The 13,736-nt window shown below is 36.9% G+C and overlaps 1 protein-coding gene and 7 non-coding genes across 8 annotated transcripts in view; all 8 read left to right on the forward strand.

Moving 5' to 3' along the window:
- The window catches only part of LOC137388444 (TALPID3 protein-like), a 72,491-nt gene that overhangs the window by 43,361 nt on the left and 15,394 nt on the right, over positions 1-13,736 (forward strand). Inside the window, exons 21-26 of the mRNA XM_068074929.1 lie at positions 180-359; positions 952-1,074; positions 6,307-6,491; positions 8,268-8,404; positions 9,981-10,264; positions 12,690-12,924. Coding sequence (XP_067931030.1) covers positions 180-359; positions 952-1,074; positions 6,307-6,491; positions 8,268-8,404; positions 9,981-10,264; positions 12,690-12,924 — 1,144 coding nt within the window. The remainder of the gene's footprint in view (positions 1-179; positions 360-951; positions 1,075-6,306; positions 6,492-8,267; positions 8,405-9,980; positions 10,265-12,689; positions 12,925-13,736) is intronic.
- Positions 2,866-2,938, forward strand: Trnar-ccu (transfer RNA arginine (anticodon CCU)). Its single transcript has one exon. It is a non-coding gene; the product is annotated as a tRNA-Arg (tRNA).
- Positions 3,010-3,082, forward strand: Trnar-ccu (transfer RNA arginine (anticodon CCU)). Its single transcript has one exon. It is a non-coding gene; the product is annotated as a tRNA-Arg (tRNA).
- Positions 3,152-3,224, forward strand: Trnar-ccu (transfer RNA arginine (anticodon CCU)). Its single transcript has one exon. It is a non-coding gene; the product is annotated as a tRNA-Arg (tRNA).
- Trnar-ccu (transfer RNA arginine (anticodon CCU)) lies at positions 3,295-3,367 on the forward strand. Its single transcript has one exon. It is a non-coding gene; the product is annotated as a tRNA-Arg (tRNA).
- On the forward strand, positions 3,437-3,509 carry Trnar-ccu (transfer RNA arginine (anticodon CCU)). The gene has a single exon. It is a non-coding gene; the product is annotated as a tRNA-Arg (tRNA).
- Positions 3,579-3,651, forward strand: Trnar-ccu (transfer RNA arginine (anticodon CCU)). Its single transcript has one exon. It is a non-coding gene; the product is annotated as a tRNA-Arg (tRNA).
- Trnar-ccu (transfer RNA arginine (anticodon CCU)) lies at positions 5,259-5,331 on the forward strand. Its single transcript has one exon. It is a non-coding gene; the product is annotated as a tRNA-Arg (tRNA).

Consider the following 13,736-nt stretch of genomic DNA (forward strand, 5'->3'; position numbering starts at 1 on the left):
TAACCACTACACCATTCAGTCACCTTGCCACTTCATGAATTAGTTATGCACATAGTGATTACTTATTACAATCTTTCATTGTGCACGGTACTGCCAAGCTCACTAGGAGCAATAAAAATAACAAAAAATATATGAGCTGCTTGGTGTCTTGGCTTATTCATCATCTGCTGGTGTTGTAGAGTGGAGATGATTCCGACAATCGACCTCCTCTTATGATGACCGCTGACTCCCTTGATCTCTCCGCTGTCACTCCAGCAGTGCAAGGTCAGAGATCAGAAAGAGGTGGCGGTCAAACACATTCTACACCCTTAGAAGAAAGTGCAGAAAGTAATAAAGCCACAAAAGGAGACCAGAAGGTGGTTAGAGGGCGGGCTGCAAAGGGGGAGGCGAAACTGATACCCGCATCAGAGCAGCCCGCTGTTAGTGTTTGAACTTAGTCTATGATTAAAGACTGGTTTACACCATATTGCCATACGTTGGCGTCGTGCTCTTGGTGATTATTTGTAGACTCTGCGCACCGTAAACCAATGGCATCATTGACCACATTGTATAATGACGTGGGCTGTTCACTGGTGTAAAGGCAGATGGGTTTGTGATAGTGTGAACATTTTTATTACAGACCATCATCGAAGTATTGTGTGATTAACACCGACACACGGTCGTATAATGTGAACCAGCCGTAAGCAAAATAGTTTAGCTTGAGGTTTTGGCACATGTTGTAAAGGAAGACGATTTATATACTTGCATCACTTTGCAATGAACCTGTGTGGTTTGTCAACACCCATTAGTCGTTCATGTCTATGGAAAACTTTCCAATTGTTTACCATGTGTAATTTTTTGAATATTATTTCTTGTTACTAGCCCTCGATGCTTAAAATTGTCATGCTGTCAAAATAAAAGAGGTCTGACAAGTTTTTGGAACTTTCTAAATTCAATCGACTTCTCTTACAGCCACGAGCATGGGAGGAGTTTGAGAATAGTGCAGACGCGACAGGATCGCAGCGAGAAGATAAAAGTAGGTCAGATGACATAATCACTCCTCCAGCTACACTTCCTGGATACCAGTACCGCAAGGTAATACTTAAACTCTACTCTCCATGATATCATACTACTACTACTACTATGAAGGTATGATGTAAGAGATTTCATTTAACATAAAACGTCAAGTCTGTGCAAGTCTTTTCAAGTCTTTTCAAGTCTTAAATTCAATAACGAGAGTCCCATAGATGGCCTTGAAAATATTGTTTTCTCTTTTGTCACATTTGGGAAAGAAAATGGCGTATAGGGGTATCTCTATTATATATAGTAGTACCGTGGCAGTCTTGTGTGCTGTGAGAGATCATCAGGTGTGCCGATAAAACACAGAGAATATGTACGTGCATAATTATTCAGAAATACCTGAAGGCCTTTGATTGGTGCAGGTGTTAGAGTGTCAGTCTACCAATCTGAATGTAATACGATGGAGTCTCGTTGAAATCAATTTTTTATCTTCACTTCTAACTTTGAAAAACAAACGGACAGACAGACACTACTCTACCTTTTAGTTCTAAAGATACACCACTCTGTTTTACTTTATTTTAAACACTTGTACAATGTTATTTATTTTTGTCTTTTTACCATAAACATGGCTGCCTTGAGAAAAGTGAAAAAATATGGGTTTAAATTACCGTTGAAGGTGTGCGGTCTTCTTAATATAAAATGACCATAACCATGAATCCTAAACCAAGTGAAAGTGATAAGAAAAAAGAGGAAAGTTGTCAATACAAACCAATAATATCACAGTTACTGTAAAATCATTAACTTAACAGTTAGGTTTACTTTTTACTTTTTAGACCAAAGGAATGAGTTTGGAATGATCGTGGTACGGATTGGGCAATTTACATTCACCTTACTGTTCGTCTTATGGAAAATTCTGATAACGTAAACGTTTTTGGAACGGATTATTTATGTTGTAGACGAGTCTACTGTACAAGAATACCTCAAAGTTAATTTAGCATGTGGTCCATAGTTTGCATTTCCTTGAGTTGTCAGATGTAAGAATACTCATTCATATACACTTCCTTGAAGATATCACAATTAGAATTACCTTTCACCTCTCATTTGCCACTTTTGAATAAAGGTTAAGGCTTTGTTCCCCTAGCCTTTGATCTTGGTCAGGGTTTATCTACAATATAGTTGGTGTACAAGGTATCAAACAAGCAAACTTGTTCATACAAGGAGTAGGTATGTTGATGATAGATTATGATAAGCATGTAGATCTTCTGCCTTTATCATCAGCCCGGGGTGACCAACCACACTAAAGGTATGGCCACACGTAACGATTTATTCGTTCAATCTGACCGAATTCACGAAAGGAATGAATAATTTGTGACGTGTGGCCGTACCTTCTCATGCTACCTCTTTAGGGCTACACTCGAGGTTGGTGCACATAACAACAGTGGGTTTTTTATTCTGAAATTGTAACTATTATGGATAAAACTAGATTGTTAAGTCGCTAATATAAAACAGGAGCATATAAGGTTTGCTTGTAAAGGGTGATGGTGACATTTTGTGTGACTCTAATCACAGTCTGTTACGGACCAAATGTGTCACTCAATTGTCAGCAAACGGATTTCAGGTCCAGAATTGAAATTAGTGAAATTTACTGAATTAAACAATTAGTGAAAAAGGACCACAAGTGAAATTGAAATGTTGTTTTTCCAATACATCAATAGTGCCTCTGTGGCCTTAAGGACAGCCTTAAGGCATCTGCCTCCTAAGCAGGGGATTATGGGTTTAAGTCCCACCAGGGGTTCCATTTTTAGTTTGTTTGTTATGAAACACCAAAGTTCTCTTTCATGATTGTCTTTAATTATTACCAACAGCGCCTCTGTGGCCTAATGGATAAGGCATCTGCCTCCTAAGCAGGGGATTGTGGGTTCAAGTCCCACCAGGGGTTCCATTTTTAGTTTGTTTGTTATGAAACACCAAAGTTCTCTTTCATGATTGTCTTTAATTACTGCCAACAGCGCCTCTGTGGCCTAATGGATAAGGCATCTGCCTCCTAAGCAGGGGATTGTGGGTTCAAGTCCCACCAGGGGCTCCCTTTTTAGTTAGCATGGAATAACACAAGAATTCTGTTTCATGATTGTCTTTGACTATTGCCAACAGTGCCTCTGTGGCCTAATGGATAAGGCATCTGCCCCCTAAGCAGGGGATTGTGGGTTCGAGTCCCACCAGGGGTTACATTTTTAGTTTGTTATGGAATAACACAAGAATTCTGTTTCATGATTGTCTTTGACTATTGCCAACAGCGCCTCTGTGGCCTAATGGATAAGGCATCTGCCTCCTAAGCAGGGGATTGTGGGTTCAAGTCCCACCAGGGGTTCCATTTTTAGTTAGCATGGAATAACACAAGAATTCTGTTTCATGATTGTCTTTAATTATTGCCAACAGCGCCTCTGTGGCCTAATGGATAAGGCATCTGCCTCCTAAGCAGGGGATTGTGGGTTCAAGTCCCACCAGGGGTTCCATTTTTAGTTATCATGGAATAACACAAGAGTTCTGTTTCATGATTGTCTTTGACTATTGCCAGCAGTGCCTCTGTGGCCTAATGGATAAGGCATCTGCCTCCTAAGCAGGGGATTGTGGGTTCAAGTCCCACCAGGGGTTCCATTTTTAGTTATCATGGAATACCCTAGGACACTTATATTTCGCTAGTATTTAGTTTCGTGAGTAGCACACAGAGTAAAATTTCGCTGCAACTTAATTTCGCAGCTCTGATGAGTGCGAAAATATAGTGATGTGAAAATAAATACAGTGGAACAAACAAATTAGATTCCTCAGGTCCGGTCCTCTAGTAAAAAAAGTTTTTATATTTGCGACTAGTTTGTATTTGTAACCCGCAGGTATAAATGTATAGCAGAAATCGATAATTCAACGTGATCGCTTGCTGCCATTTGTTTCCTGGACTATCAATGACGTCTCGGTCCTTTCCGTCGTGAGCGATATGGTACCAATATTAGATCTCAAGTATTTATAGCAAGCGATGGCCATGGCACGTTTTGAGTTCACAATATTTCAAATTTAAAAAAATCAAATACAGTACATGTCTTATAAAAAAGAAAATAGATAACAACCAACATCACAACCAGAACTGTATAACATGGTTGGACCTGGTGAGGGTTGTTATCGTTTTTGGTTGGCAGTAAAATTCATCACTACAATAAGTATTATTTAATTGTATGACTTCACCTACCAGACTTTCATCCTCATCAGTTACAAATTCGGTGACTAAACTGATATCATCATCTTCTTCGTTTGTCTTGGCTTTTCCAAAAAAACTTGTTATCTTAACTTGCTTTGCCATGCTGCTCATTCGGTGTATTAACGAATTTACTAGAAATTTCCCAATGAGCTCAATCACACACAAAATTATCTGCATTTCTAATATCACGATTTCGTTGTGGATATCAATGAACTACAGGGCCGTATTCCCTTGGACAGCTGGCCGGCTAAGACGCCCCAACTTTTTAGGAATTTCATAGTCCAACGGCTATAGAAAGGTTTTTATCGCTGTAGAATATCACTTTATTCGAAGCCATAGATACAAACATCAACTTTTAGTAGTTCTTAGGCGTCATTATTATCTTCATCAGCGGCAAAATATTCTTGTTAACGACTTTTATAAAGGTTTGCAAAATATCAAGTTTTAGCAAACATCTGCTTGCCCATATCCTACTTAATGAACTTGAAATAAAATCGGCAAAAATGATCTTTGTTAAAACGCTTAAAAGAAAAAGATGTCTTCTTTCTGAGCTTTTTAACTGCATACAAGTTTTGCCTGTTTTAATTTTAAAACGTTTTGTCAGTCACATCAGCTAAAACAAAGCAAATCTCAAAAAATAGAAAAATGTTGATACTTGCCAATAAAATTTTTTAAAACTTCACGTGAGAGGCCCGGCTGAGGCCCTACATAAGAGAAACCTGTTGGGAGCTTACAGCACCCCCCCCCCTCCTTCTCCACACCCCAGATGTTCATAACTAGTCGTCTAACATTAGCCCCCCAACTTGCAACCAGTGAATACAGGCCTGTGTAGAACATAGCTCTTTAATTTCGAATTTTCGCTAGTTCGTTATGATAGTTTAGTTTCGCGCATGAATTTTTCGCGTGATGATGACTCCGCGAAAACGCGAAAGTTAGATGCCGCGAATACTTAAGTGTCCTAGGGTAACACAAGAGTTATGTTTCATGATTGTCTTTGTTTATTGCCAGCAGTGCCTCTGTGGCCTAATGGATAAGGCATCTGCCTCCTAAGCAGGGGATTGTGGGTTCAAGTCCCACCAGGGGTTCCATTTTTAGTTATCATGGAATAACACAAGAGTTCTGTTTTATGATTGTCTTTGGATATCACCAACAGTGCCTCTGTGGTCTAATGGATAAGGCAGCTGCCTCCTAAGCAGGGGATTGTCGGTTGGAGTCCCACCAGGGGTTCCATTTTTAGTTTGGAATAACACAAGAGTTCTGTTTCATGATTGTCTTTGGTTATTGCTAACAGTGCCTCTATGGCCTAATGGATAGGCCTTCTAATATATAGTGTTTAGTTCCTAATAAATTGCCTGAATGTTCGGATTATTTCGATCCATGTCGATTTGTTGAGACTTGTTGATTTGTCGATTTGTTGATTTGGCTCGTGGTGCTGTGTTGTAATACTCAAGAGTGTTTGTTAGCCTCATCTGTTGCATATGCTGAGCCATCCTTTTACCTTATCCGTTTTTTTACTATGTATTATTAAAGGCAAAAGTAAAATTTATTTTCATTTTCTTATCCACACATATACTAGAGAATTTATATGGTTGACAGTATTGAAATGATTGCGCTTACTCACTAATTATGTACAGATTCTGCCATTCTTATAAAAATTCATGAAAAGATGGAAAACTGAAAAAAACCTGTGAAAAACTCTTTGATCTCTTCTGAATGTGTGTTATCTCAGGGCAGTAAGAAGAGCATATGCCTGTTATGCGGGAAGATCTCTTGTGGTTATTAAAACTGATTCTTTGATTCATTGGATAGTCAGGATTACTACTAATACGTTCAAAATTATTACATAATGGTTGCATAATGTAAAATTTACAATGAGTTTATGTATTGCAACCTGTTTTAATTTAAATTTTGAAATAAAACAGGTTGAAATATCTGTTTAAACCTGTTAACAGGTTGAAACGAGTATTTCAACAATATTTCTATGGTAATTCAAACAGGTATTTCAATTGGAAAACAAGTGTTGCCTGATTTTATGATTGCATGTGTTTGCTTACTAACAGGCAGAACAAGTACCTGCTGCACATGTCATACAAACACCGGCTACAAGACCCAGAGACCTGTTTAGTGCAGGTGATAGACAGCAAGAAATTGGCGGGGCAAGCAGGTATCCTAGAGAGCAATGGAATGTGGATCCAGTTGAGGAAAGACCCCTGTATGACCCGACAGAGATGGCCACTCGTGATTGGTTAGAGCTTAAAATTTTCTTGTCTTTTTGTTGTTATAGCTGTAGTCATCACTGCTTCTACTGTCATGAGAAATGTGAATCTATCTTAGGTTTGACTTCAGTATATGGGAGGTGGATCGGGGCTTTCTGATTAGACTTAGTGACGATATATCAACACAGCTACAACTGTTCTACATGTTACTCTTTCTAAAGTGGACACCTTGTCACTCCATCAACTGAAGTGTCTTTACAGGCAATTCAGGATAGATTAATAATGTACTTTTATGTATAGCTGCCTATTCCTGACATGATAATGGACAGTGTCTCGGTTTTATATATAACGCATCTTATGTTTGTCCATCAACTTGTAATCTCGTGCATTAATGTCTACATACATGTCATCTGAGAATTGAGTAAGGCTATCAAAGCTACATTAGACATGAAAGCGGGCGGGCTTTAGGTTACCCGCCTTCATTCATTTCATTCATTTTTCGACATTTTATATATGTAACCATTTACTGCATTTATTTACTTTTAATATTTACTGATTTATATGCAAGTAGTCCTCGCTTAACAATGAGTCAGTTTTAATGACATTTTAAAAATTATTGAAGGTTTACTTGCAACAAAATTCACATTACAGTTATTTGGTATCAAAAGATTCACCATGTCTTACTCTGCTGTGTTGTAGGTGCAAAATGTGTGAAAATGTGATTACAAGCTCTTGAAAGCTCAAAAACGAACAGTTAATCGCCGCCATCACAAAAACGCCTTAGGTTGGAATCAATATATTTTTCTGATGTACTCAAGCAATTTGGTTATTGTTTTGACATGTGATGTTATCACGTGAATTGAAAGGCCAATAACAGGCTCAATATAAAACGACTTGTAGCACTAGTTTATGGCAAACACTCCGGGCTCTACCAAAAAGCCTGTATCAAATATAGATGCTCGCTATTTTACAGTTTTGTTTCGGTTTGGTCTAATCGTCTAGTTGAAATCTGATCATGTGACCCCTACTTCCTGCCAAACAGCGCGAACAATTTCAGCAGCATTTTTCGACTATCACAGGTGACTAACAGGCTTGTCATGTTTATCAGAGAATGATATGTACTCCTTCGAACTATGGTTAAAAAATTAAACGAATTTTTACGGTAGGGTTTGAGATATCAGTGCTAAAAGTGACAGAATTACAATGATGATGAAATAGATGCGTAAGGACACTAGACATGGTTTTATTGAATGCGTGAAGTATATTTGTGAAAATATTTTGACAAATGAGGTTGCATGAAAGTGTAAACAGAAGCCATCTTGTTCAACTACGTTCCATTTTAGCCGTTTTGGAGAGAGAACTCAAACTACGGCGGTTTTGTGATGGCCGCGATTAACTGTTCGTTTTCGAGCAGTTAATCGCGGCCTGCATACTGTACTGCATATGTATACATATGCAGTACAGTAACCTGCTACAAAGTGAAATGTTTTTCAACGTAGGCTCGAGTGAGGAGGTTGATTCGTTTAGGGGCAAATTTGTTTAATTACTTAATTAAACAATTAAGGAGTAACACAATAATAACAATAACACATAATTATCAAAACAATTAAGTAATTGTATAATTAAGTAATTAATCGAATTATTAATTGGGTTTTCAGAATGTAACCCCGTCTTTCAGTAAGGACAATTTCTAATTTCAAATCTAAATGTAATCAGTCTTGACCTTCTGTGAATGACTTATTCATAGTAACAGTAGTGATGGCTGATATAGCCCAAGTTCTTGCTGAACTCTGTACATGATGTAGGTTGGAACAGAGGCTGATGGCCAAGTGTATTGAAAGGATGGTGAAAGAGTATCCTGTTAGACGCCCGCTGCGGGATCCTACGGCTGAACCAGGAGAGGACAAATCTAGCTGTGGTTCTGTGGATAATACTCTTGTTGGTATGTTTATAACCCTTTTTCTAGGAGCAGTAGTAAATATCCTATCGATATGGAAAATGGCAGGTGTCGATAGATCAGCCATTCACAATCTCTTGGATGAGTAATGGTATGACATATAATTTCCAATCACTGATATATTACTTTTAATCACTGATATATTACTTTCAATTACTGATATATAACTTTCAATTACTGATATTTTACCTAAAATCATCAATATATTACTCATTGTTGCAAATTTTTTTTATAGCCTCAGTTTAGGCATGCCAAAAACAGCTTTCTAAATTTACACCGAGTCAAGGAAGTTAGTTGCATATGTTCTGTACACTTTCATGTACTCTATTCCTTTCTGTTAGTATCCAGATGAAATTATCCGGATAATGGTTTTTCATGACTGGTCTGCATTTTTATATGAACCATGTTATCTGAATACTATAAAAACAACGGTTTTCTGCCTCACGAGAACACCAGTTTACTATCCATCCCCGGACATGGTCGCTGCAAAGGCTATGGCAGGGAAGAGACAGTCATTCTAATGAGTTATTCATTGAGTGCAGATGAAAACCTTTCTATACATTTATAATATCCCAGCTGTGCTACCCGGCATTGTCCGAGTAATAAAAAAGTCTTTGGACAGAAAATTGATTTGTATTTAACATATAACAGCATTTACTATTGTAACTTTCAAACTACATATCATGAGAGAAGAGTTTGTGCAGTTGAAATAAATTGAGAGAAAATAAAAACAACTGTAAAGGTTTTCAAACTTTGTCAAACAACTTTAACTTTCAAACATCATATCATGAGGAAAAGGTTTTGTGCAGGACAACTAAATTATAAATAAATAAAATAACTCTAAAGGTTTTCAAACAACTGTAAATTTAAAATTGCAAAACTTTCAGCGACGTATATCTTTTTATAATGTACAGTGTAGTGTAACCTCGGTTCTCGAACATAATCCGTTCCAGAAGGTTGTTCGAAAACCGAGTTGTTCGAGATCCGAAATAATTTTTTCCATTAGAATAAATGTATGTAAAGTTTATATCATTTTATTTATATTTTATTTATACATTTTATATAAGATAAAATATCATATATAATATAGTTTTATAAATGCACTATTTGGATGATGGGATACCTGAATAACACCTTTTCAATACTACAGTGGTAACTCATGGATCTTGTTTTATTGACACTAGGTTACCTGGATAAATGAATTCAATTGAGCAGTTATTATATGAATAAAACTTGGCCTTACTATAGCTTTTTATTCAAATAAACTTTCTGTTACTAGAAATTGCGCTATATACTGATGATAAAAAGGCATAAATTGAGGCTATTTTTATTGGGTATACGAGAGAGTTAAACATAGACCTATTTACTATACTATTAACTCATTATTTTAATGGAAACAATAACGACTCACTTGCCTGAGAGCTGAGAGTGAACAAAGCAATGACGTTGTGTCACAAAGACTGTAACTATTTATGTAGAACACAATTTCTTTTGCATTGTCCAGTCTAGTATAGTTCGTAGGTCTACTGGGTTGAAGTTGATATTATTGACTGCTTTTTAGCTGGAGCTATGGGTGAAGGTGGGGCAGCCCAGGTTTATGTCGATGCAGGTAAGCCAATAGACACTACCCAAGTGAAGGCTCTGATGAGGCAGTGCCTAGAAGAAAAGATTAGGACTATGCTGGGAACTCGAGAGGCCCTAGACAGAGTACCCGGCGATGTCACTAAGCCTTCTAGCCAATCAGCACCATCTATAGGCAAGGCTGGCCAATCAACAGTGACAGTCACTACAAGTGACCAATCAGAGGATGAGGCTCAACAGCTAGCTCAGCAAGGTCATAGAAAGGTGAGTCTTTATTTGAGTACCTTTGGTATTATTGCTGGTATTACTATACACACTTGTAGAAGGGGTATCAGTAGAAATGTAGGTAGAAGTAATGACACTAGTACCACTGAAACAGTACTAGTACCAAGGGCAGGATAGTAAGATAGTATTAGGGTAATTGATAGTCATCCTGACAGTTCGATTTCTCACCTCTTTATAGCAGGTGATAAAATAGCTTTCCCTGGAGTGAAGTCAAATTCTTCACTACCTTATAATGATCGCTCATTATTACCATATCTGACTGTCTTTTGGAATTCTGCTTATTCAACAGAGATGCAGAGTCATTCCGGCATCAGTGTGACCACACTCCGCTTCTGAAGACTCTTCGAAAAATGAATTGTTTCAATTAGAAACAATTTTTTCTTTAAATAATAAACATCGTATATTAAAATAGTAAATAAATAATACATAGATAGTGAAATGATATTAATCAGCTTTAAGACCGAAAACAGTGTTTTTAAGCATTTTTGCATTGTTTTACTCCGTAACTGCACCTTGTGAGAGTAGGAAGTATATAAAGTATACCGAAGTCTTCATAAAGACTCTAATAACAGATAAGGCTAGTCGAGGCAGTGTATCGCTGTATATACATAACTGTATAGCAGTCTGTCCTGTACTCTAACATACAGATGTGTATACATAACTGTATATCAGTATGTCCTGTACTTTAACATACGGATGTGTATACATAACTGTATAGTAGTCTGCCCTGCACTCTAACATACACATGTATATACATAACTGTATAGCAGTCTGTCCTGTACTCTAACATACAGATGTGTATACATAACTGTATATCAGTATGTCCTGTACTTTAACATACGGATGTGTATACATAACTGTATAGCAGTCTGTCCTGTACTCTAACATACAGATGTGTATACGTAACTGTAAAGCAGTCTGTCCTGTACTCTAACATACACATGTATATACATAACTGTATAGCAGTCTGTCTTGTACTCTAACATATGGATATGTATACATAACTGTATAGCAGTATGTCCTATACTCTAACATACAGATGTGTATACATAACTGTATAGCAGTCTGTCTTGTAATCTAACATACAGATGTGTATACATAACTGTATAGCAGTATGTCCTGTACTCTAACATACATATGTGTATACATAACTGTATAACAGTATATCCTGTACTCTAACATACAGATGTGTATCCATAACTGTCTAGCAGTCTGTCTTGTAATCTAACATACAGATGTGTATGCATAACTGTATAGCAGTATGTCCTGTACACTAACACACAGATGTGTATACATAACCGTATAGCAGTATATCCTGTACTCTATCATACAGATGTGCATACATAACTGTATAGCAGTATGTCCTGTACTCTAACATACATATGTGTATACATAACTGCAGAGCAGTATGTCCTGTACTCTAACATACAGATGTGTATACATAACTGTAAAGCAGTCTGTCCTGTACTCTAACATTCAGATGTGTATACATAACTGTATAGCAGTATATCCTGTACTCTAACATACAGATGTGTATACATAACTGTATAGCAGTATATCCTGTACTATAACATACAGATGTGTATACATAACTGTATAGCAGTCTGTCCTGTAATCTAACATACAGATGTGTATACATAACTGTATAGCAGTCTGTCTTGTACTCTAACATATAGATGTGTATACATAACTGTATAGCAGTTTGTCCTGTACTCTAACATACAGATGTGTATACATAACTGTATAGCAGTATATCCTGTACTCTAACATACATATGTGTATACATAACTGTATAGCAGTCTGTCTTGTACTCTAACATATAGATGTGTATACATAACTGTATAGCAGTATGTCCTGTACTCTAACATACAGATGTGTATACATAACTGTATAGCAGTCTGTCTTGTACTCTAACATATAGATGTGTATACATAACTGTATAGCAGTTTGTCCTGTACTCTAACATACGGATGTGTATACATAACTGTATAGCAGTATGTCCTGTACTCTAACATACAGATGTGTATACGTAACTGTATAGCAGTCTGTCTTGTAATCTAACATACAGATGTGTATACATAACTGTATAGCAGCATGTCCTGTACACTAACATACAGATGTGTATACATAACTGTATAGCAGTATATCCTGTACTCTATCATACAGATGTGTATACATAACTGTATAGTAGTATGTCCTGTACTTTAACATACAGATGTCTATACATAATGATATTGGGTATTGTAGCAATTGGCTTGAAGTTGAATCTGTGAAATCAGTGACTTTATTAAAATTATTCTACTCTATAATTAATCTCAAGATAGTTCAGAAGATAATTCAAAACTAATAATAAATGACCTAATAGAGTTATAACTATTCTATATGTTATTAATTACTTTTTTAGCCTGAGCGTGTACACACTCCTGAGCCTTCTCCTCCTTCCACACCTCCAGAACCAGCAGTCATTAGAAGGGTAGCTGTTACTCCTGAGCCTAGTCCACCATCTACTCCGCTACAGAAGTACGTTGATCTCAGCAAGCCACTTGAATCTTCTCTAAGTAAAAGTGTGGAAAGAAAACTTGCAGCTGATGTGAGGTCTTCAGCGGGACGTATGCCTACCACCCCATTTGACTTGAGTAGTGAGTTTAGCTATTTTTTATAATTTTATATCATGTGAGTAGTTCAACTACAGATAGATGTATAGTAAAAATATTGCCCTGCCTTTGTGGGATCATAATTTTCCATCAAGGTCCATTATTTCCCAAAATAATTTTTTTGTTATAACTAACCTTTGAATGGTTTTAAATCATAAAAGATTTTTACTCATGCTGTTTCAATATTTTAAATTATATTTTCTGGTTAAGCCTTATTTTTATGCGATTTTTGACTGAGTTGTACTGATTAGCAACATATTATAAACTTTATGCTTGCAAGCCTGACTGACCAATGCTAAGCTATCCAATGGTAATTTCAGATTTCCAGCGCGTCCCGTAGAGGGGTCCTCGAGACAAAATACTGCAAAAACACTTACCACTGAATGGGATACGTAATAAGTATTCATTTAGTTTGACACAGCTCCATAAAATTGGAGTTTTCTTCTATATCTTGATTCTAGCTAAATATGACTAACACAATTACTGCAAACAAATTTCTTCTCATGGAGCATTTTCTCCTTTTAGCAACGTGTATTCATTTTTACAATCTTCTTGCAAAATCTTTTGTAGAATGTTACCAGAAGTTTGCTATAAAATGGTAAAACACGTTCACCAAGTTGAATTTCACCTCTGGTGTTTGGTGTAGCTACATGATGAATAACAGTGACCTTTACTGTTACTGTAGAGTACTAGCAGTGAGCCCAACAAATACCCTCGCTTTCTTTCATGTTTAGTCTGATAGGCAGCAGGTTGGTGTTTAAGAGGCTCCTTCTCAGGAACCTGATGGAGTTTTGAAA

This window comes from Watersipora subatra, chromosome 2, assembly GCF_963576615.1.
Source record: "Watersipora subatra chromosome 2, tzWatSuba1.1, whole genome shotgun sequence".
Classification (NCBI taxonomy): Eukaryota; Metazoa; Bryozoa; class Gymnolaemata; order Cheilostomatida; family Watersiporidae; genus Watersipora; species Watersipora subatra.